Genomic DNA, 23272 nt, shown 5'->3' on the forward strand with positions numbered 1-23272 from the left:
CCTGCTAGAGGAACTTCTTGTTGTCTGTTTTATTGATCATGTTTTTCAATCTTGGAACCCATTTGTTATCATCTGATGATGATACAGCCTCAGGGAGTGTTGACTGATATTTTGGGGCTTCTGGGGTAGCCAGGAGACCTAATATTTACTTTCTTGTGAGTACCGTTGTTTGAAATCCAACTAGAAAGTTGAGAGGTGATATGGAGTTGGAGTTGACATCTGCATGGGATTGATAAATATATAAACTTAAGCTGAATGGTCACTTGACTGTCGGTGGTTTCCAGGATTTTATTACAGTTCTGTTTATTTTGCTCTCCACATGGAGAGTTTTCCTGCAAACAGCCCAATGCCTGCTAAAATGCTAGAGGACGATACTTCTGGGATTATAAAATGGAAACCAGAACACCTCCAACACTGAAACATTAGTTTAATGCATACAGATTTTTATGTGCAGAATTGGTAAAAATATATTATTTTAGTAGGGGTTAGAGTAATTGTAGTATAATCTAAAAGTTTATCAACCTTCAAAAGTCCATTCAGGAGGCTGAAACCACATCCACCATGCATAGGGTGACCATATTTTCAAACCTCCAATTCGGGAAACGTTAATTTTACTGCAAGCTCACATGTATCAAACCACAGATCGATGCACTAATAGGTAGGTGGTAGTCAAAGGTTTCCTCCTGAGCAGCCTGTTTAATTTTAAGTAGATCTCAACAGTTGTACTTCCTTTCTGTCTCTGGCCGTTTTAGTATGGCTTTGTATGCCAACATTTCCACCGTGGGCGACTCAAAATGGACACTTTCCATGTGTGCTGGACGCAGCATATTCATTTTTTGAAGGAAGTTGTAACTCTCCTGGAGCTCTTTGGAAAACGCTGACTTCCTTTTTCAGTAAGACAAGCATGGTATATTGTTTTGGGATGACTTATTGGGACAAATAAGTGTTTTATGGATATTTGTAGGGACTCAGGACAGGGAGCTTGAAAATAGGGCGGTCCCGGTCAAATTGGGACGTATGGTCACCTTATCCATGCAGCGATGTTAATCATTGACCTGACAGCAGACAGTCTATAAAGCTCAGGATACTCACTGAGCACCTCTGCGTCCTGTCACAGAGGAGCGAGGCGTCTTCCCTGACATCACCAACACCAAGCAGGAGAAGCAGCACCACACCATCATGAAAATAACAGTCATTACCGTACTGTTAGTCCTAGCTGCTACATGTGTCCCTTCCCTCTGTGGAACCACCCAGCAGCCTGACCCTCTTCCCCGAGCCCCAGCTGAAACCCGGTCCCGTTTTGCCCCACTAGATGATGTGCGTCTCCTCGCCAACGGTCTCTTGCAGCTGGGTCAGAGTATGCGGGAGTTTGTGCAAAAGACAAAGGGGCAGATCAACGACATCATCCAGAAGCTCCACATCTTCGACGGCTCCTTCTACCAGCTGTCGGTGCTCGCTAGTGAAATCAAAGAGGAGGAAGAGGAGCTGAAGAAGACCACTGTGGTGTTAATGGCCAACAATGAGGAGATCAAGGGTCTGTCTGTAGATATCAATACCAAAGTGGACAACATCCTGCGGGAGAAGAGCAGTCTACAGAGTAAGGTGGAGGGTCTGGAGGATAAGCTGAGCAGTCTGACAACTGGCCTGAAGACAAACGAGCAGGTGGCAGAGATCAACAGCCTCAGGGTGAGTCACCTGGTTATTGACCAGCAGTGCTTGGAGAATGAGAGAATAACAGAAAACAAAAGTTAGTTATCTCAGAGCTCTTTTTCTCAGCATCAACATTCATCGAAGTTCAGTACAAAACACAACTCACTCCCAGCCATGCAGAATACACTGAAGCTCCCAACTTTTTTTTGAACTTGATTGAGCCAGACTGTTTCAATACAATGTGTCAGAGCTTGTATCAAAGATATAATGTCTCATAGCTGGGGATGTGTGAGGTTTCAAGCGTGACCATCTCCTCCAGATAGAAGTTATATTGTACCAAACGTTAACAGCTAATTGGGAAAAAAGTTAGTCTTCAACAAAAACAGCAACTCTAAGCTTTCACATAAATATCAATGTTAACAATTGTTTAAATAATTTAGAAGTAGTTTACATTGGCATCATCATTAACAACAAGATAGACATCTTCTTGAGAGTATTGTAATCTACATCAACATAATCTTCTATATCATTATCAATACCATCAAAATGTAGGAGCCTTCAGACCATCATTAAGAGGTCTGTTATAAGATTTACATGCCACCAGATGTCACTGTGTTGTCTGAGTCTGCCCATTACTAGATTAAACAAAAGCTTTAAATACAACATGGTTCAACTTGTGGATAATGTTGCACAAACTATTTGAGCTATTAAATGGCTGATTTAAAAAAAAAAATATATATATATATATATATATATATATTGTACAGTCCAGATTGCCAACACTTGGTTTTGTAGGAGGCATTAAGTGAGAGCACCTCATCCACCTCAGGAAACAATGACCTCAGAGACATCAATGATTAGAAATCAAAACAACAAGAAAAGAATAACTTTAATGATCACATTCTAAAGGAAGCACATGTATAAATCCAAACATCAGCTGATTAACATATATCCCATGACCAAAACCCACTTTTTGTAAACAGATAGAGATCAGAACAGAAGTAAAGCAAGTTTGGAGGCAAACAAGAATCACACTTTCTCGTTTTAGATTTTAATAAAGTCCCTGGATTTGCATTTTGAACAACTTTTGATGCTGTTTGGAATCAGTGTATGATACTCTAATCAAATAATGCTTTTTCTTCCTCTTCAAGTGATTCTATTATTTTCTCCCATCAGGAGGTGATCATGAGCCAGGAGCAAAGCATCACAAAGCTGTTGGAGGCTGTGAGGGAGCAGAGTGACCAGCTGAACCACCAGAGGTCAAAGATCAAGATCCTGGAGGAGAAGGTGAATGTTTGGGACTGTTGGTGTCTTATCAGAGGGGATGCAAGGAGGTGTGATGTGGTTTCGCTTGCTGAAAAATATGCTCAGCCTAATTATTTTGGGATAACAGTTGACCTCTTTTTTTTTTATCTTTATCACACAGTCAAAATGTAATGTTGTTCTGTTTCAAAGGAAGATTGTAGAAGAAACATCTGTATCACCAATGTTCATGCTGTGCTCATGTCCATCAGCAGCCACAGATCTGCTGCCTGTAATGTAGCTATTTGTCGGGAGGCTAGGCTTCACTTCTGTCATTAAACTGTCCTGTTGTTTTCATTGTTTGGAATATTCTAGCTATTTGACAAGCTAGACAAGCTCGATGGGATGAGCATGTTCATGAACAGAGATATTGTTTTTGTTATCAGTCAAGAAGACAATCCAGATATAAGTTATGCTCAGAAGGGTCTTGTACTTCCTGCCCCCTGCATCACCCCGATTATTTTCACCCAGTCCCTTCATCATTCAGTTTGACTTTGATGCTGAGCAAAGTTTGCAGAGTTTTCTGATTTACTTCGGCTGCTCTTTGAGTTTTTATCTGTCAGCAAAGTGCTGCTAGAAATGTCAATGTAATGAAGCCAAGTTTTTACATTGTATAAAATAGACTGTATATGTTTAGACAGGGCTGACTTAATGAAATAAATGTCTATATTATTTCTATACTATTATTATGCCTTCCTCAGTGATACGTTACCTTTGCATTTCCTTGGTTTTGGCAGCACAAAATGATTATTCTTAGCGCTGCAACACGTTATAAACCTCAGGTTGTTTTTCTGAAGAAGTATATTTCATTCCAGAGTATTTCTGCTGAGTCAGTGTGAGGATTATGCCTGCCTACTCAAGGGTTTCCTGTTTTATTTTCCCCAGCTTACAGCCAACACTGTGGCTCAAGAGACCATTGAGAGGACGTCTGAAATGTTCTACAGCGAAGCACAAACACTGACACCTTTTCTGACCTCTGGCTCCACCAGCAACACTGACAATAAGGGTAAAATGAAAACAAGAAGACCTGTCGAGAGTGATATCATGATTCTGTGTATTTTAATATGTGCAACAAGCACAAAGGCTAACAATTCAATCTTACTGATTTAATGCTCGTTGTTTCAGAATGTGTGCAGAGAATTTGCAGTAATTTTCTGCCTCACTTTCACACTGCTTCATACAGCCTGCTATACTTAAAGTTTCAGCACTGTACAATCAATGATATTACCTATACAGTACTTTACATGCTAGTGCTGCTGTTATAACCTGTTTTTTTTTTTTTTTTTTTTAACAGATCTGCCATTAGACTGCAGTGACCTGTTCGACAGAGGGGAGCAGGTCAGTGGAGTTTACGCCATCAAGCCCAAAGGATCAGAGCCCTTCATGGTCTTCTGTGACATGAGCAGAGGTACTGTCACCTTTATGTCACTTTACTACAACACAGGACAAGAATTGATTCAGAATAGTTAGGAACATTTTTGTATTGTTGAATCAGCAGGTGTACTGTCTTTCTTTCTTTTAAAAAACATTGTAATCCGTTGAGTAAGCCGCAGCAGTAGTCACTGTTTGCATTTGTGGTCAATTAGTACAACAAACAGTGAGGCTGACGTGAAGTTACAGACAGTGACGCTGGGTTACAAGCATTAATCATTTTCCTGTTAATCCCTCAACATATAAAGGAAATTTGAATCGATGGTTAGAATGGCAGACTTGGCCAATCAATAAATAGATCAGTAACAAAGACAGACTGTGAATGAATAACACATACTGTACAGTCGATATGTCATCAATATACAGCACAACACAAATATTTCAAAATCTTAAAAATTACGATTTAGTCACTCATACCTCATTCTTTCATTTTTCCATTCAGGCTTTGGAGCAACAGTCATCCAGAGACGGAAGGACGGTTCTGTGAATTTTGATCAAGTCTGGGAGAGATATGAAGATGGGTTTGGAGATTTTCAGAGTAAGAGCCACTACTCTCTCCTTGAGACATTAAGCAAAATTAAATCAATGATGATGGAAAATTCAATCTCAAAAGATCAATCGTGAATAACTAACTCTAACACTCTGTCTTCATCTTAGATAGAGAAATATAAACTGCATTTAAATATGTTTTATTAGTTCATTTATCTCTAATAGCAGTTGTTCAATAATCATGTAATATTATTTACGACGTGTGCTGCTTCCCTCTTGGCAATGTCAGCTTTGTGAAAGAGATCTTATTCTAAATGGGTTTAATACCTGCTAAAATAAAGGTTGAAATAAAATTTTAAAAAAATAATAAAACATTATGTATATATAACGTGTTGGAAAAAATAAATATAGTTTATTTTCCTGTGAATTGTTTTTAGTAATACTTTATGCTTCTGGTTGAAAGTCTGGCCCACGTGACAAAAACAGTTTTGCTTAGGGTTTTCCTGTCACACATTTGTTATTTGTTCTATTTAACATCTATTCAATAGAGTTATAAAGGGGCCGCGATGGCCTAGTGGTCAGATTGCGCCCCATGTTTGAAGTCATCAAGGTCCAAATCCGACCTCTGGCTCCTTACCTGTTCTATTCTCCACTTTCTCTATCCACTGTCCTATCAAATACATGCATAAAACGTTTATATATACATCTTTTAAAAAGCTATTAAAAGTGAGTCATTGAATAAGTTGTGCTAAAATCAAACAAAATGCTAAATTAATCATTTTAGTTTGATTTGAAGAAACATATCAGCCATTGACCTGATTTAAAAAGCTTAGTTTTTATGAAAACCATAATCATTTTCAGCTTTGAATTACTTTTTTTGGTGGGTCTTTTATTTTGAAATTTCCATTCGAAATGTATTATCATCTGTATTAGTTTATATGCATTTGCATGTAGGTTTAAGTACAACACACTCAGACGTGCTTTCCCCGCGGGATTTGACCTCTTAATGTTATCTAAATGTTGTCTCCCTCTTCAGGCGAGTTCTGGCTCGGCCTGAGAAAGCTCTACTCTCTGGCCTCACGGGGAAACTCAGTCCTTCACATCCAGCTGGAGGACTGGAAACAGGACAGGCGCGTCATGGAATACAGATTTCACCTTGATGGGCCAGGGAGCAACTACACCATTCTCCTCACAAATCTGTCTGGAGATCTGCCCGACTGCATGAGCAACCACAGCGGCATGATGTTCTCAACCAAGGACAGAGACAATGACAGACTGCAGGAGTCCAACTGTGCCCTAAACCACTCAGGTAACTCAAATACTGTCACTGTTACTGAGTGGGCTAGATTGTTTGAAGCAGGTGCTTATGATTTTGACACAGCCACAATAGTTCTGTATGCTGGAACATAGAGATAAAATAAAAACAGCCCTATAGGCATGAAGTGTATGACACAAGTAGGCGACCTTACAGTATCAATGCAGCTCATTCAGACTCTCCTCTTCTTCTTCACCATCATCATCATCATCATCATCACCACCATCACCACCATCACCACCATCATCACCATCATAATTGCTCAAAATATAAAGCCACACAATTTCTCCTTTGCGTTAGCAGTTAGCTTTCTCAACGCTGGTATTAGCAGTCTGTGATCTTCACCACCTACAATCCAGCTCTGTGATTCTAAACATCAACACAAATTGCTCTGTCCATTGTCAGCAGATCAGCAAATTAATTTACTTCACTGAATTGATTCGAAACTTGGTATGAAAAGGTATTCAAAGACTAGAGACTATTAAAAGTAACCAAAACATTCAATAAGATCACATAGACTAACCAATCAAATCACACAAACACGCCACAAAGGTAAATGGCCATCATCAATTTTGTCACTGGAACAACACGTGAACGAAAAATATGATTATGTTTACTTAAAAAAAATGAAAATGATTGATGTCTCCATATGTGCATGTTGTTGCTTTTAGACCTTGTATTGCTCACACAATTGGCAATGTAATTGATCCCATATTTTGCTATGCACTATGCACCCGCCTGCTTGCTATGGACTCTGCACTATTATGCCTCTAGAGGGCACCCCAGAGAGCTCAGGCTGTATGCAAATAAAGGATGCATGGGAAGTGAACAACAGACATGGCAATACTCAAGGAGGATACTATTACAGAATGCGATACAGAGAAGACATCAGAGCAGAAAAAAGTGACATTGCCTCAGTTGTAGTTGGTATGTAAGGTGGACGGAACACACCATCAGCAGTGTCCTCTTTCCATTCCTCGAACACCTTTCCTATGTGCACGGCCATAAAGGGCTTGTTTACATTCAGTTTTGCAGACTTCCACGTAGCCTTGTTATAAGAAACGTATCTGTGAATGGCTTCATGGACAGGTATGTTTGTCTCTGTGCAGTGGCAATGAAACATCGTACAACTGTGGAAAACTGTGAACTTGGTCTAGCAATCCTCTTCCTGATGCCGTGTTGATCCTCTCACATCCCTTCTGTACCTCTACACTGCCCCTAGTGTTTATGTGCATACTGCATGTTGTGACAATGTGGTGTTACTGTTAAAGTACATGCACAGCGGATACTACAAACAAATGTAAAAAAAATTGGCAGCAATCGTGCTCAAACGAATGTGTACTTAAAAGCAATCTATCTCTGGCACAGATCACAGGTTTTATTCCATAAACAATGTCATCACAAAATTAATGGTATAGGGGGGTATCAGCCTTTAGTGGGGAGAGGGAATAAGAGCCTGCTTGCACCCCCATCCTGCTACTGTTGGCTGCTCAACAAGTATTTCCTGTCTTTTCCAGGTGGATGGTGGCTTAACGCCTGTGGAGAAGCCAACCTCAATGGAAGATATTTCCACATGAGACCTCGGGGACGATCAGAGCGGAGGAGAGGGATCCAATGGAGGCCTGGCCAAAAATATTCTTCCTCACTAAAGTTCACCCAGATATCTGTCCACTCTGGCGCCTCATCCATTTCCTCTTCCTCCCTTGAAACAGGCATCTTTCAGTGACCCTGAGGTATAACTCCCTAAATTACAAAAACAAACAGTGCCCTCTGCAGGACAGCCTGTGTAATGCATGCTGGAAACAGCCACAGTTAAGACGGCTCAGGAAGAGAAGAAAATAAAAATGTTTTCTCTGAGGGCAAATTCCATCCACAGACGACAATGAATTAAGATGTACATTAGCGCTGTTGTGTGAAGCAGATTAAGATTAATAATCCATTTCTAGCGATCCCAGAACAGCCTCTAATGTTAAAGAAAACTTCATATAATATATTGGTAACTTCACTTACTGTATCTAAGAAGGAAAGGATTTAAACTCACAGATAAGTAGGAGCAGTCAACAATTTGGGTCATATTGACTCTGGGTATAAAGCAGTGGTTGCTAACGTAGGGGACGGGGCCTATTCAAGAGGTCATGAGATCAATTTAAAGGGTCTGTCATTAACATCTGTAACAGGAAGTGGCCTCATGAGTTGCAGTGACTTCTTTTGGAGGGGTCAGGTGGCAAAAATATTTGGGACCACTACTATGTATGACAGTTATCTTCACTTTACATAATTTATTTTTGATACAAATAATTTGTTTTATCAATTTAAACAAATAAAAGTATTACCATCAACTGACAGTATTTGATCATTTGTTTTTATGTTTGTAACAGGAATACAACAAACACCTTTTATTTATTTCTAATACAACCAAAACTGACTAAAATAAATATATATATATGTTGCTCTGTGGAACACCCTTTTCCCCTGGCACACATGGTTAACAATAAAAGTCAGATTTCGTGAAGTTACGGGATTATTTTTTTTCAAATCAAATTTGATTGATGTCTTACATTGAACTATAGATCCATAGGGGCGCCAGTGGCCTGGTGGTTGGTACGTGCACCCCATGTGCAGAGGCTGTGGTCCCGGGTCCAAGTCTGTCTCTCTCTCTCTCTCTCTCTCTCTCTCTCTCTCTCTCTGTCTCTCTCTCTCTCTCTCTCTCTCTCTCTCTCCCTCTCTCTCTCTCTCTCTCTTTCTCTGTCTCTCTCTCTCTCTGATTTCTGGCTCGGCCCTCGTCTTATCTCTAAATAGGGGCATGAAAAGCAACAACAACAAAAAACCTAAAATGGAAAATAAATAAAATATAGAGCCATGAAAAACGTTTTATGTCCTACCATTTGGGTTATAAAAACCTTTCAATTATATCTTGGAGTAGTTTCTCTCAAGTCCTGTTTTTAACTATTGGCTGTAGATTGTTTGCACCATTGACCTTTGGTCAAGCGCTGAATGATCCTATTATATCAACAGAGATTTATTCTGGAGCCCTGTCAGCTTTGAACTTCAAACATTGACTTTCTTTTGAAGATGTTAATAACTTACTAACACTAATTGTATGTTGTGAAAGATTCTTTGAAAGATTAACTTTGCAAGTTACCAACTTCTTCAAACTGCAAGAATTCACCTACAGCACCCGACGGAGAGATTTAGTTTGGTAAACCAAAGGCTCCATAAAAAGTAGTTCAAATTACTTTGTAAGAAAATGATCATATTTTACTGATCATCAAAAAAACTATGACAAATCAAATGTGTTTTTTTATTTTGTCAAGTGCCCAAATAGTTTTCTGTTTTGTCTACAAAGTTCATTATCTAACTGGTACATGGTCTGAGGAACTGAGCTTAAAGCATTTCTCTAGTCTCGCTGCTACTCAAAGCACTTAACACTGCATGTCACAGTCACCCATTCACATCCCACATTCACACACTGATGACAGAGGCTGCTATGTAAAGTGTCTATCTTCACATGCAGCAGGTGCAGCAGCAATCTGGGGTTCAGTGTCTTGCCAAGTAAACTTCTACATGTGACCGCAGGAGCTGGGGATCTACCTCCCGGTTATGAAATGACCAAATCTACTACAGAGCCACAACCGCCCCACACTTTCCTTCAGACCAGATGGGGGTATATTGCAATAAATATCATGCAACCACCTATCTAAACATTTACTTATAAATAGAAATGTGCACACATGGACAAAAACATGGGTATAGCATCTGCATTTCTGTCCTCTATAGAGAAAGTAATTTCCTGTTTGTGCACAGACTGGCCCGATGAACAGATATATTTGGTTAATTGAAAATATCAGGTCCAGAGATACTGATCTATGCCAGCATGATGCAGCTGCTCGAGCACACACCCACTCGCGATTGGGCCCTTCCCCCTTTCTTTTTGCACTTGTTACTTTATTGGTCAAATCATTATGACACTGTCACTTTGTGACAGAGAGCAGTGCTTGTCCTGCTATTGCATATATTATATATATCATGTGCTATATGGTTGAAGAGTTCATGTCTTCACAGACATCGAGATCAAACAAGATGTCCAGACTGAACAAAGGGGAATGACTGACAGAAGAGAAGCAGCAGTAAATGAAGATACAAAATATCAGATATTTCCCTCTCTTAATGCTTTCAGTGATTATCTAAATGACATTTGCACAAAGACAAAAAATTCAAAAGTAACCAAGAGAAATAACCATCTGTCAGATGCAGAAAATGTCATTACCTCTGTCACAGAACACAACTTGAAAACAGACACACACACACACATGCACGCACACACTCTCCCTCACTCTCTCTCCCTAAAAAAACCCCACCAGAATAAACAAATGTAAGCTTTTTTAGTATCTACTTTTATTAAACCTCTTACTTACTAAATTAACTCTAGAGGTCAGTGTTGTTCTGTCTACCTTGACAGGTAGACAATGTGCTCCATGTATATTAGATTCAACAAAGTATCTTCTGTATGTAAACAAACACTTCCTTAAAACCACATCTGCATTTGGAATTTGCTACTTCTGAGTCTCAAATTGTTCCTCTCACAAAATCCTCTTTAGGAAAAGGGTAAATAAGATCGCCTCAAAAATTTGTGTGTCTGCGATGAGAGATGTCATCCGTCTATATTCACTGCTGCGGCTCTTTACAGATGGACCGCAACTGGCCCCCCTCTTTATTATTTAATTTAAATTTCAATACAGTTTTCTTTTCTCCACATTCTTTGGGTATTTTGTAACTTGGAGGCAATGGAAAATACACTTAATCAGAAGAATGCTTCAAGGTTGCACATTAGTCTGGTGGTTAGCACTTTAGCTTCACAGCAAGCTGGTTCAGAGTTTTTAATCTTGGCAGGGCCTGTCCCTGTGTAGGTTTAATCTTCTGTCTGGCATAACATCTCTGACATTTGCTAAAAAAAATGCTAAAAAAAAAAAAAGTAAGCAGGCTGCAAGTCAACACTTTTTCAGAAAAAATATGAAGCATGTTCCCAGGGTAGGTACCGGATGTGCTCGGGTGGTCAGATCAGCAAGGGGTCCAGCGTCTGCCAGTGACATTACACAATATAACTGGCTTTACGTTTGTTTGATGATGTAGCACATTGTGATTCGCTGTTCGTCTGTCATCAAAATTTGAGTCAATGCGCAGTTCAACAACTTTTGACAAAGTCATGTCTCGGTACAACACTTTTTTACTCAAAATTTGAGTCGTGTCACTAGTCAACACATTTCTTAATGCTTCGGATTTGGCTGTGGGGCCCACAGTGATATCCTTATATGGGCCCGGAACTCATTGTGACACCCCTGGACAGATCACAACACCCCTGGACAGATCACAACACATGCTTTGTGACTGGGCCTGCAGCCTTGACAGTGATCTCTCTGCACATGTGTGAAGGGCTGTCTTCAGTTACCCCCCTCCCAACCCTGTCTCTGCACACATGAGTTTGAAAGGTTATTTTGGGCCTCATAAGTACCCCTGTAACCCTGTGCTTCCAGTGAAATAATAGGCGGAGTCAAGATTTTGCCTTCCCATAATTCCCCTGTACACCCTTCCCCATGTCAACTGACGGGGGATTTCCCTCCAAACAAAACTCCTTCCCTGACTACCTTAGTAGTAGTAGTTTAGTTTGGATTCTTATTTTGAAACAATGGACAACAGTCCCCTGCAGGTCCTGACCATCCCTACAGCCCCCTACCCAGACCAGAGACCTGGCACCAATGGTCTAAGGAAGAAGGTGTTCGTCTTCCAGTCCAGGAGGAACTACTTGCACAACTTCATCCAGAGTATCTTCTCCTCCATCGACCTGCGAGACCGCCAGGGGTCAACTGTGGTGGTGGGGGGTGATGGACGCTTCTTCAACCAAACAGCTATTGAAGTCATCGGGCAGATGGCAGCTGCCAATGGGGTAAGTGTGTCACCATGAGTGTGCGTTTGTTTGTTTGTGGGCACATGCTGGTAAGTGTGTGTTTGTGTTCGAGGGTGGGTGTGTATGTTAGGGTCACAAGCTGCCACCTCCTGTTATAATCACATTATGGTGCAGCATCATCATTTGTTTGTATAAAGAGGGTTTATACAACATTACTTCATGTGTGAGTTACATATGTCTGGACACATTGAACTAAAACTATAATCCAAAATATTTTTATTTGGAAAATGTATCATACTTCAGATACTTTTGGGGAAAGCAGAAAACTTCATCATCCTGTATATCTGTTAAATCCAAGACTGTGATAACATCATGAATATGGCAGCGTGTTTTCACATCTGAATAACTGAGAAAACTAAGCAAACTTTATTTGCAGATGAAGACCTTGTGGAACAGTTGAAGGCCTGGTTGTTGTGTTTCACCACAAATGTAATTCCAAACAAACACACTTTCATACTTATGACAATGATTTCTACCTTGGGGTACCTTTTTTAAGGTTTAGTTAATATCAACATGTGTTTGTTTGTATTCTAGCCTCACTAGCTACAGTATGGAGATGGGAATTTGAATAAATCTCTTGGTCCATCCCTTCATCCCTCCAAACTGAAATACTCAGCAACTAGTTAATGGATTATGACATTTGTTTCGTCAATCATGGTTACCTGAGGTTGAGTCCTAAAGATCCATTCACTTTGCCTTGACTGTCACAAGTTAGCTTTTATTGTTTTGAAGTAAATCTCTTAACAACTATTTGATGCATTGCAACAATTGTCTACCTTGCAACACTGATGTTCCCCTCAAGGTGAATTCTTAAAAGTCACTTTCAACATCAACAAGGACAGTTTTATTACAACTAAAAAAAAGAGTACCATTACATTTCTGTAAACTTCAGATTTCCTTTTAGTTTATGAACACATTTAGCATGCTAAGACACAACCTTGTAACACCAGCAAAACCACTGCTTCTAATAATCATGCAAATGTTGCATAATGTTAAAAGACATTTTTTAATCAACTTAAGATTTTGATCAATAAAAAAAAAAACACTAAACCCTACTTTAAAAGTGTATAAATCTTGACTGAAAAATAAACATTTTAAAAATTGCAGTTAATAACTATTCAAAACTCTCTTGTCTCCCCTTAATATTTTCAGTTGCAATTGCAATTAGCAATTGACAACAGTTTGTCGATTCTGTGACGAACTTGAATAATATGTTTAAATTGGGCTAGACAGTGGTTAGCACGAACAAGAAGGTTTCTGGTTCAAATCCCTGTTGGACAGTAGCCTTTCTGTGTGGAGTGTGCATGCTTTCCTTGTGCATGCATGGGTTTCCTCCAGGTACTCCAGTTTCCTCCCACAGTCCAAAGACATGCTTGTTAGGTTAATTGGTGACTTTGCTCATAGGTGTGAATGTGAGTGTGGCTGGTTGTCTGTCTCTATACATCAGCCCTGTGATTGACAGGTGAACACTCCAGGGTGTACCCTGCCTCTTTCCCAATGACAGCTGGGACCTGCTCCAGCCCCCCCACGACCCAGAACGGGAAATAAAGCTGAAATATGGTATAAGGGATGCAAACAGTCAGAGGCGACAGATTAATGTAATACAATACCAGAACAATGTTACATTAGGAAATTGGAGAAGAAATTCTGCTATAAAAACAGCAGGCCAATGCAGCTACTTGATACTCTGCTGTCTTTAAATAAATTCAACCTGTTTGGCTTTCCATCCATTTGCCAGCACATTTAATGAGCTGTCTGTGTTCGTTGGGTTAAATTACACAAGCTTGAAATCTATGATGTTTTTCTGGATGGCGTGTAAACGTAGAAACGTTTAAAATACACTGACTTTAAAAAAACCTGCTGTTGATGTATTATTTCTGTCATTCACTCGTTGAACAATAATTAAGAATAATTTATCCTTTATCAATCCCGCAAAGGGAAATTCAGTTTTACACTCTGTTTAATGAACATGCTACACAAACATAGGCATAAATACACACACAGGATCCTATGGACATGCATTAATGGAGAGATGTCAGAGTGACAGGCTGCCCACAGTGAGTGCTCCAAGGCAGTTTTGGGGTTCTGTGCCTTGCTCAAGGGCACCTTGGCAGTGCTCAGGAAGTGGACTGGCAACTCTCCAGCTACCAGACCAATTACTGGACTTGGTCCGTGCTGGGACTTGAACCAGCGACCCTCTGATTTCCAACCTAAGTCCCTACAGACTGAGCTACTGCCGCCCCAAACACGTAGTCCCTGGACTTTGTAGGAATCAGCATGACCCAGCAAACATGATATTAACTTTCCTCTCCTCCCAACTAAGATACATTTTGACACAGAATTGTGCCAGCCAACTCACACACACCTGTTTGACATTCCCTCAGGTTGGTCGTCTCATCATTGGACACCATGGGATAATGTCCACACCTGCCATCTCCTGTGTGATCAGGAAATACAAAGCCATCGGAGGCATCGTCCTCACTGCCAGCCACAACCCAGGAGGACCTGATGGAGACTTTGGCATCAAGTTTAATACAGCAAATGGAGGTAACTGGAGAGGAGGAAGCATGCAGGGGCAGAAGACAAGTGAGAAATAGTGTTACGAGATAAGACCAAAAGACATTTAACAAGTGTGCAGGCGTCATTCAGATACGTGGCACAAAAACAGAACTTTGTGCAAGCAGACGATCTGGATCAAAGTTCAAGTACATATAAGAAATCTGCTTTTTTTCCGCATATAAATGTCCCAAACATTCCTGATAATTATCGCCTTACTAAATGTGCATGTATGTGATTGTCTTCTGCATGCAGGCCCTGCTAATGATGGAGTCACAAACAAGATCTTTCAGATCAGCAGGACGATTGAGGAGTTTGCGATTTGCTCTGGACTGAAAGTGGATCTGACAACGCTGGGCAAACAGATGTTTGATCTTGAGAACAAGTTCAAACCCTTCACAGGTGAAATCCTGCATTAGCCTGTAAACCATTACTGAAATGAAATATGGAGGGATGCAATAGCCTTTTAAACAGTCTCTGTGGAAGTTATTATAATACTTTAAAATCAGACTTACTTTGCAAAATGAAAAATATGACATATCTTTGACATTCTTCAATTATTAAATGTTCAGCCAGCTTAGCTGTATACTTCATTTTCATTATGTGTGTTCAATGACTGGTAATACTATATTGTTGGTGTCATTTGTTGTTCTGTCCAGTTGAAATTGTGGACTCGGTGGAATCGTACGCCAACTTGTTGAGGAACATATTTGACTTTTCTGCTCTGAAGGAGCTTCTGTCTGGTCAAAACCACATCAAGATAAGACTGGATGCCATGCATGGAGGTGAGAGAATATTAACCAATAATCTACATTACACTATTAAACTACATTCATTACTGATTTTATGTGTGTAAGATCAATGCTAATGTTGTAGCTAATTATAACTAAGGTTAGGTCTTTATAACAGATATTACATGTTTAGTGACATATAAAGGTAGCAGCATCAAGAGCACAATATTGCCCTCTGACATGTGCTTCAGTTAAGTAAAAGGTTAAGGTTGCATTACATTCAGAATACTAATGAACGCTCAGGTGCCTGGAAATGTGAAAATGTCCCAAAAAAAATTGCGCCAAGTGTTTGGTCTGGTAATGAATTTGGTAACCTTCATTCAAAGCTTTATTAGCTTAGTTTCTATGTGTGCCATCTGCATGCTAAGCCCACCAACTATATGAATAAAAAAGAAAGGTGAAGTCTTCTGGTTGACCGCCGTGGGACCTCAGAGAAATCATCTAGCAGGTGATGAATGATGTTTTGATCCTGTTTGAACTAAACCACAATTGACACAAGCGGTGTTTGCCAAATTAAGAGATCATTTTGTATGGAGTCGACATTTGTCAGAAAACTGTTAAAGACTGTTAAAGGTCTACTCACAAAAAAATATACAAAATTGGTGTTTGCCTGAACCCAAGTAACCATACAGTAGGTGTTCCTGCATCCAGGCCTGCCACACAGAAATGTCTGGAATGGACCCTCTGCAGATGTCATTTAATAATATCAAAACATGCATGCTGGATCGGTAATGTTAGCACTAGCCTCCTGGAAAACAATTGTCTTCTCAGCCTGGTTCCGATCAGCTTTTGAAACTGAACAAGTTATTCTCGGGGTCAAATTAGCCTCCTTTTTTTCATGCATCCTGACATCAGGTCCATCAGAACTTTATAAAGGTCCTGGCACGGCTATACAGTTGTACATCACTGGACTTACAGTTAAGTTTTAATTACATAAACATTGGGGAAAAAGGCTGAGACTTTTTAAAATTTTAAGAAGAGGGCAACAATAAATAAAATCCTTTCAAAACGGAGAGACTTCCTGTGATACTTTTACATTCCCCTTTGGGTTAAATGTACCAAGTTGAGGGCCATGTTGGTTTAATTAGTTCATGTTGTGCAACTGAAGAGATATTAAACGATAAGCGTCATAGAGGGTCAGCAGTGTTACATTGTGATACTCCCTGTTTGAGATGAGCCGCTCATCGTTGTCTTGAAAGTAATATTTTCTCTGTCTCTTCTGTTTGCTCCACAGTGATGGGACTATATGTGAGGAGAATAATATGTGAGGAGCTTGGCTGTCCTGCTAACTCTGCAATAAACTGTGTCCCATTGGAGGACTTTGGGGGTCAATACCCAGACCCTAACCTCACCTATGCCGCAGAACTAATGGACAGCATGAGGGACGGGCAGTATGACTTTGGGGCAGCGTTTGATGGTGATGGGGTGTGTATGATTGTCTCTCTTTTTTAAATTTATTTTAGCTTTTCTACAAAGAAATCAGATAAAATAGTTTTCTTAGTCATCCCTACTTGACAAACATTTCACACTTTGAAGGATAAGGGGTGACAGACCCGAAGGCCTTACCTCTGTCTGTCTGCTCTCTAGGACCGTAACATGATCCTGGGTAAGCACGGCTTCTTTGTCACCCCACCTGACTCTGTGGCTGTGATTGCTGACAACATCTTCTGCATCCCGTACTTCCAGCACACAGGGGTGAGAGGCTTCGCCCGCAGCATGCCCACAAGTGCAGCCTTAGACAGGTAAAAAAAAAAAGAATGCACAGCCTGGCTTTTATAATCACTTACAGAACAATGAGCCAGCAATTTTACAAGTTTCAGTTTACTGTTTCTAAAGAAGTTCACCATGCTTTCTTGGAACACTCTTTCCTTTTATTTCCTGCAGAGTAGCAAAAGCAACAAAAATAGAGTTATATGAAACTCCCACTGGGTGGAAGTTCTTTGGGAACCTGATGGATGCAGGCAGACTGTCTCTGTGTGGAGAGGAAAGCTTTGGTACAGGTACAGAATCTCCTCAGCAACTCAATACTTCATTTAATTTGAAAAGGTGTGGATGTAAAAGAAGTCTGCAGTTAATATTCAAAAATACATATTTTATTAGTTTTACATAAAGCAAACAGAACAAGACAGCACACTCAAGATACAAATGCCAAATTACAAAGGGACAAAACAGAAGAGTGTACCTAAATATGGATCATATCACATACAATCTTATTTACATTCATTATATTTTCAAATGTTAAGATGTGAAGACAAAGTGTGGGCACTCCGTCTGCAATAAGCCAACAAGATCACTGGGTAGATAATCTAAGAGGGTTGCCATAATATAATTTAATATAAAAGAAGTTGCAGATACACTTCAATAGAGCCCTGAGGTGCTCCACAGGAAGCACCTTAAATGTTTCTCAGTACCAAGGTTTGACTGAGGGAGGCGTCTCCTGAAGCTACAGGAGCAGAATACATCACCTGGCTATAGGAGCAGACGTTTACTCGTTAAAACAAGCTGTCCTGTTGATAAAGAAAGCTCGATCTAGTTTTACTGTTTTGGGAGAAAAATAAAATATTAATATGGATATTAACGAACATTGCCTTATACAGTGATAGTAAGTTCCTAATTATTTTGTACACTTCACACAAAGTGAGGGATCTGGGGATTCATTTGGTTTAGAATTTGACTGTTTACTGCAGTCTATGTAATATCCTTTATTGGCTCTTCTTGAGTCTACATGTAAATATTTTTCTAGCTGAAACTAAAGTATCTGGACAAGCCTCAGCATTTAGTTCAACCCTCAAAGTCCCTTTCCCTTACTTTCCCAGTATCAATTATCAGTCAGTTCAGCCAGACTTCAGGCTACAAAATTAATCATGACAAGCCAGACGCCCTGCCTTTGATTAATTTTGGGGACGGTGATGCTCGTGTCAATTTTCTGTTCAGGTGGTCAATTTAAGGCTTAACTTAAGAGATCAGCAGACATAAAAAAATATATATATATATAAATTAAATGTTATGCAGCATAAATGACACACTGTTAATTGTGTTGATGTTGAGAGAACATGGGAAGTTATGGAACTCTGGATTACGGTATATAATCATCAGTACAGAGCGAGATATCTGTATTCAGTGTCTCCCAACGTGACACCAGACAGACCATGGGGGGTCCTAATGGCATCTGCAAGCAGCTCATCCCATCACTAAAGCATTTCGCTCAGCAGCGTAGTGTGTTGACACTCAAAGAGTAAAGTTCCTAGTAAAAGTCTTACCCTGCCCCCCTGGCTAGATTGGCAAGGAGTCTCTAGTTCAAATAGTCTATGCTCGGCAAAAAATACTGCAGATTCTGCTTTTTCGGCAAAAAGCTGATTCATGGATGATTGAGCCGCTGCTTATTTCTTCAATTTCACAGATGTTAAAGGAGAGGCTTTAAAATCTATATCCAAGTTTATAATTTGCTGCGAAGGCTCTAATTGGTTTGCTAATGTATTTTTCCTCTTTGCAGCTCTATAGGAAATTATACAGTATCCATTGCTAAAAAAAAAAGCAATATTAGAAGTTTAACTGTATTTTCCCAGTAGCTTTGTTGTTTCCTGAATCAGCTTGAAGCTTAACAATAGCTAGGCTGTTTTATTGAACAAGTAGTGCAGTAGCGTCAAAACGTTCTCCCTACAACAAAGTGGAAGCTCAACGGAGCGCTCTTTCACAATCCAAAATCAAACTGTTGAGGATGAGTAGAAGACGCCGGACGTATACTTGTGGCTGACATATCTGCCTCTGAATGATGATTTCCGAAACAAGCTAACATAACCAAGCCCTATCCAGTCAACCATCATTAGGTTAGTCTGCAAACACCAGCTACAGACAAGGGCAAGGGTGGCTTGGGCTTTCTCACTCCTTGCCCAATTTTTTACAGTAAGAGACAGAACCACAGGGCAGAACAAACACCTAGCTGTGGGAGTGTCACCCACCTTGGGGAGGGGTTACTGCCCTTTGTGATGTCACAAAGGGGAACTCTCCAAACAGCATGTTTAAACACACATTATCTGAAAAGTGGAGCAGGTAAATGCCGGAAAGGATGAACTTTTCTCATAATTAGGGAGGTTTGTAGACAGACTAGAGACACAAGTAAGTGTATGAAAAAAAAGGTGAAGTGTATTTTAAACCAAATGTATTTTTTGTTCAATTAAAACTTTTTTTCCATGACCTCTGTCAAGGGGTCAAGGTTGATTTTCAGTCGTTGGCCAAGTAGCCTAAGTAAATATATACGCAAAGTTTATCTTTACAGCACATTTCAAGAGCAGATGTCACAATAAAAGATTTTTGAAAATGCAAACCTACAGATAGCAACAGCTAATAAAATGACAATAACATAATAAACAGGTCAAAGTGGGTAGTTTAAGTGAAGCAACTATTAGCTTAGCTTGCTACATTTTTATAAGTAGCTTGCCAAACACTGGTAATGACCAACTTTGACACATTTTGGAAATTATTGCCAAAGTCTCAGAGATCTTAGAGAGCTTCCCTTTGATTATGTTGTTTAAGTGTTGAGTCACTTCACAAATTAGAGCTCGTTGACAGAGTTTCATCACCTTCGTATATATACAGAGCTTGTTTGGCTAGCAGTTGTAACAGTTGTGGTACTCTGGGGCTGAATCTTTCTGACTGCTTCCACCTTACAGTCTATGGTTTCAACATACATTGTTCTTCAAAGGGGCACTTTGCTTTTCGTGATCTCTGTGAAAACAGCTCTTCTAGTCAGCAATCATCACGTGACCCTGTAATTTGATTGTGATGTTCTTCTGAGGTCTGTCTTTTACCTTTACTCTCAGGTGGAGATCACATCCGGGAGAAGGATGGGCTTTGGGCCGTGCTGGCATGGCTGTCCATCCTGGCCTACAGAAGGCAGGGTGTGGAGGATATTCTTAAGGACCACTGGATGAAATATGGAAGAAACTACTTTACTAGGTGTGATAAGAACATACATGTATTGTTGGTTTGTTTTTTCTATAGTTATTCTCCTGTAGTAATTAACTCTGAATGAATGAATTATTTCAGAACCTAGCAACATTTTTTTTTTTTTTTACAAGTTCATTTTTTACATGTGAGAACATAAAAAGTGACACAATTTTTTTTTTTTTAAAACAACACACACGTGTCCACTAGACTGGACATCATGCAACCCTTTCAAACTGTTTTTTTTTGTCCTGTTTTGGTTATTAATTTCATACACATATTTCTGCATACATTTGGTGCACAAAAAGCTTACTTTGGTTAGTTGATATAAATGGAACTTATATTCAGGAGACACAGTGATGTTTTAAGGAGCTGTAGAACATGGCTGACATCTAGTGGAAATTGAGTAACATTACATATTCTTTGCACTGTGCAGAATATAAAGACCCAAAATGATGATGTCAGTGATATGATCATCCAGAGCTCTTCTGAAGATTTACTAAATTGTTCATCTGTCTAGGTTTGTCATTACCACAAAGATTATATTGTCTGTCCATTCAAATAATTATAACAAAATGGAAAACCTGTAATTTTAAGACAATGTACACATATAATTCTGTGCTGGATGACAGAATTTACAAAAATCATCAAACAGAAGATATGCAAAGAACTGCACATCTGGTGGGTGTTGCAGCTGCTTAATGGAAAAGCTCCTGTAAATTTACTGACTGTCCATTTTGGAACTGTTTTCAATCTCTTCATCAAATGAAATACCAACAAACTTAGCTACAACAATAAAGCTCTTATTGTGACAGTAAATTGATATTGTTTTCGTCTAGATACGACTATGAAAATGTAGATATAGACGCAGCCTGTGAGATGATGGAGGATTTGGAGATTTTGATCGCAGATAAATCCTTTGCACGGCAAAGATTTGCTGTGGAAGACAAAATCTACCAGGTGGAGAAAGCAGACAACTTCGAGTACACAGATCCTGTGGACAGCACCATCACCAGGAACCAGGTACATGTCACAAACACTGAGCCATATTCATGTATCCAGTGGTCAGGTATGTGGACCCCTTTAGCACTGGAGGTACTGGTTTACATGTTCTGTTCTGGGCTTTCTTCCTCTGCAGGGTCTGCGGATAATATTCTCTGATGGCTCTCGGATCATCTACAGACTCAGCGGGACGGGGAGTGAAGGGGCGACGGTTAGAGTCTACATAGACAGCTATGAGAAGGAGCACATCTTTGAAGAGACACAGGTAAACTATCACATTCTGAACATCTCAGGACTCGTTTTTAGTGTTACAGAATTTAGAACTGTGATTGCATTTACTTTTGTAAAGCTCTGATCTCAACACCACAAGATAATAGCATAGCTTTTCTTCTCATGATAACAGTAACATTATTACCTCAAGAAAAAAGGAAAATTCACAACTACTTTAGCTTTATTGAGAGTATTGTAGGGAGCCTTAAAAATATATTTCCTGTTGATTTGATTAAACCTTGTTTCAGACTGTCAGGTAGGATCATATCTGAACTGTGATAAAAGTTCAATCTGATGCTTTTAATAATAGTGGTCCTCCTTGATTGGACGTTTTCAGCTTAAATCAGTTGTACACTTGTGAAAGACAACGTCTTATACTGACATGGCTCTCCTTATTTCTAATATTTGAACACTGTAAGAACTCAGAAATAAGTTCTCAAAGCTTCATATCTTCAATCAATGAAATAGTTTATATGTGATCTGGATATATCAGAACAAATTTGAAAAAGTTAGACTCCACAAACGTTTCAATACTTTCAAAAATGAAAGATGGGGTGCCGTTAGCCAAGTGTCTAGTGTGCACGCCCTATGTACTAGGGTTAGGGTTAGTCATACTGTAGCTGTATGACTTGTGGCTCCTTTCCCGCATGTCATTCCCCACTCTTTCTCTCCCTGATTTCTAACTCTATCCACTGTTCTGTCTCTGCAATAAAGCCCCAAAATAAATCTAAAACTGAAAGAAGTTTTTATATTTCTCCTCATATGAGTTGTTGATAATCTGGATGTGGGAAACAGGTAAGACAAAAACCTGACATATCAGGCTCTAATGATTTTAAAATAACACTTAATTAATCGTTCATAAACATTTATGCCATTTATGGTGATTAAAAGATTCTGGAAGTAAATATCTCAAAACAATGGCAGTTATACTAAAATATTCATGAGGGTATGAATCAGTGGCATATGGTAGCCAGGTGCTTGAGTCTTTACCGTGTCCTCTTTGTTGTGGCCAGGTGATGCTGGCACCACTGGCGACCATCGCTCTGAAGATTTCACAGCTCCATCACAGGACAGGTCGCAGCGGGCCGTCAGTCATCACATGATTCCTCCCTGTTGTTACTTGTTTTTGCTTATGTAATGCCCTTTTTGTTTGTATTTTCAGATTAGTCTTTTTTGGTGAAAAAGGAGCTTAAATTCCGTGTTTAGCTGGAAAACATGCACCATGTTGCATTTAAGGCTTAACTATATTCAGTGATCCCTCTGTATAACATTAAACTGCTTTTTACTTTTGGTTCATTTGTGGTGTGTGTTTTTTAAGAGCAGCAAACAGAATACTCTTCCAGATAATGTTAATGTATCTCTACATTTTCAGTCTTCTGTAGAAATGAATAAAAAAAACTAGTCATGACATAGTGTCGCCCTATCAAACACAGCCTGTTGATCTGAAACGGTGTTGTCATTTCCCTTAAGACATTTTATCTCACTGTTATTTCTTCACATTGTTTTACATAATGTAGCTGTGAAACTCAGGAAGTAAGCTTTGTGGTTTTTGAGAAAGCT

The 23272-nt window shown here is 39.5% G+C and overlaps 2 protein-coding genes across 2 annotated transcripts; both read left to right on the forward strand.

Moving 5' to 3' along the window:
* Positions 1–1093: 1093 nt before the first annotated feature.
* On the forward strand, positions 1094–8526 carry LOC109997704 (angiopoietin-related protein 3). The gene is made up of 7 exons (XM_020652283.3): positions 1094–1686; positions 2827–2937; positions 3838–3958; positions 4247–4360; positions 4826–4921; positions 5909–6181; positions 7705–8526. The coding sequence occupies exons 1-7, from the start codon at positions 1180–1182 to the stop codon at positions 7911–7913; spliced, it is 1431 nt and encodes a 476-aa protein (XP_020507939.1). The 5' UTR covers positions 1094–1179; the 3' UTR covers positions 7914–8526.
* A 3226-nt stretch (positions 8527–11752) lies between these two features.
* Positions 11753–23004, forward strand: LOC109997309 (phosphoglucomutase-1-like). The gene is made up of 11 exons (XM_020651738.3): positions 11753–12128; positions 14534–14696; positions 14961–15107; positions 15365–15490; positions 16731–16921; positions 17084–17238; positions 17381–17496; positions 20317–20452; positions 21280–21463; positions 21579–21707; positions 22726–23004. Exons 1-11 carry the CDS (start codon positions 11871–11873, stop codon positions 22813–22815), a joined length of 1695 nt encoding a protein of 564 aa, XP_020507394.2. The 5' UTR covers positions 11753–11870; the 3' UTR covers positions 22816–23004.
* Positions 23005–23272: the final 268 nt, after the last annotated feature.

This window comes from Labrus bergylta, chromosome 4 (genome assembly GCF_963930695.1).
Source record: "Labrus bergylta chromosome 4, fLabBer1.1, whole genome shotgun sequence".
NCBI lineage: Eukaryota > Metazoa > Chordata > Actinopteri > Labriformes > Labridae > Labrus > Labrus bergylta.

Bases quoted from the DNA above. Each gene is read 5' to 3' on its own strand.
- LOC109997704 (XM_020652283.3), top strand. From the start codon at position 1,180: ATGAAAATAACAGTCATTACCGTACTGTTAGTCCTAGCTGCTACATGT. The intron at 2,938-3,837 runs GTGAATGTTTGG...TATTTTCCCCAG, and splicing joins TCAAGATCCTGGAGGAGAAG to CTTACAGCCAACACTGTGGC. The intron at 4,922-5,908 runs GTAAGAGCCACT...CTCCCTCTTCAG, and splicing joins TGGGTTTGGAGATTTTCAGA to GCGAGTTCTGGCTCGGCCTG.
- LOC109997309 (XM_020651738.3), top strand. From the start codon at position 11,871: ATGGACAACAGTCCCCTGCAGGTCCTGACCATCCCTACAGCCCCCTAC. The intron at 15,491-16,730 runs GTGAGAGAATAT...TTTGCTCCACAG, and splicing joins ACTGGATGCCATGCATGGAG to TGATGGGACTATATGTGAGG. The intron at 17,497-20,316 runs GTACAGAATCTC...CTTTACTCTCAG, and splicing joins AGAGGAAAGCTTTGGTACAG to GTGGAGATCACATCCGGGAG.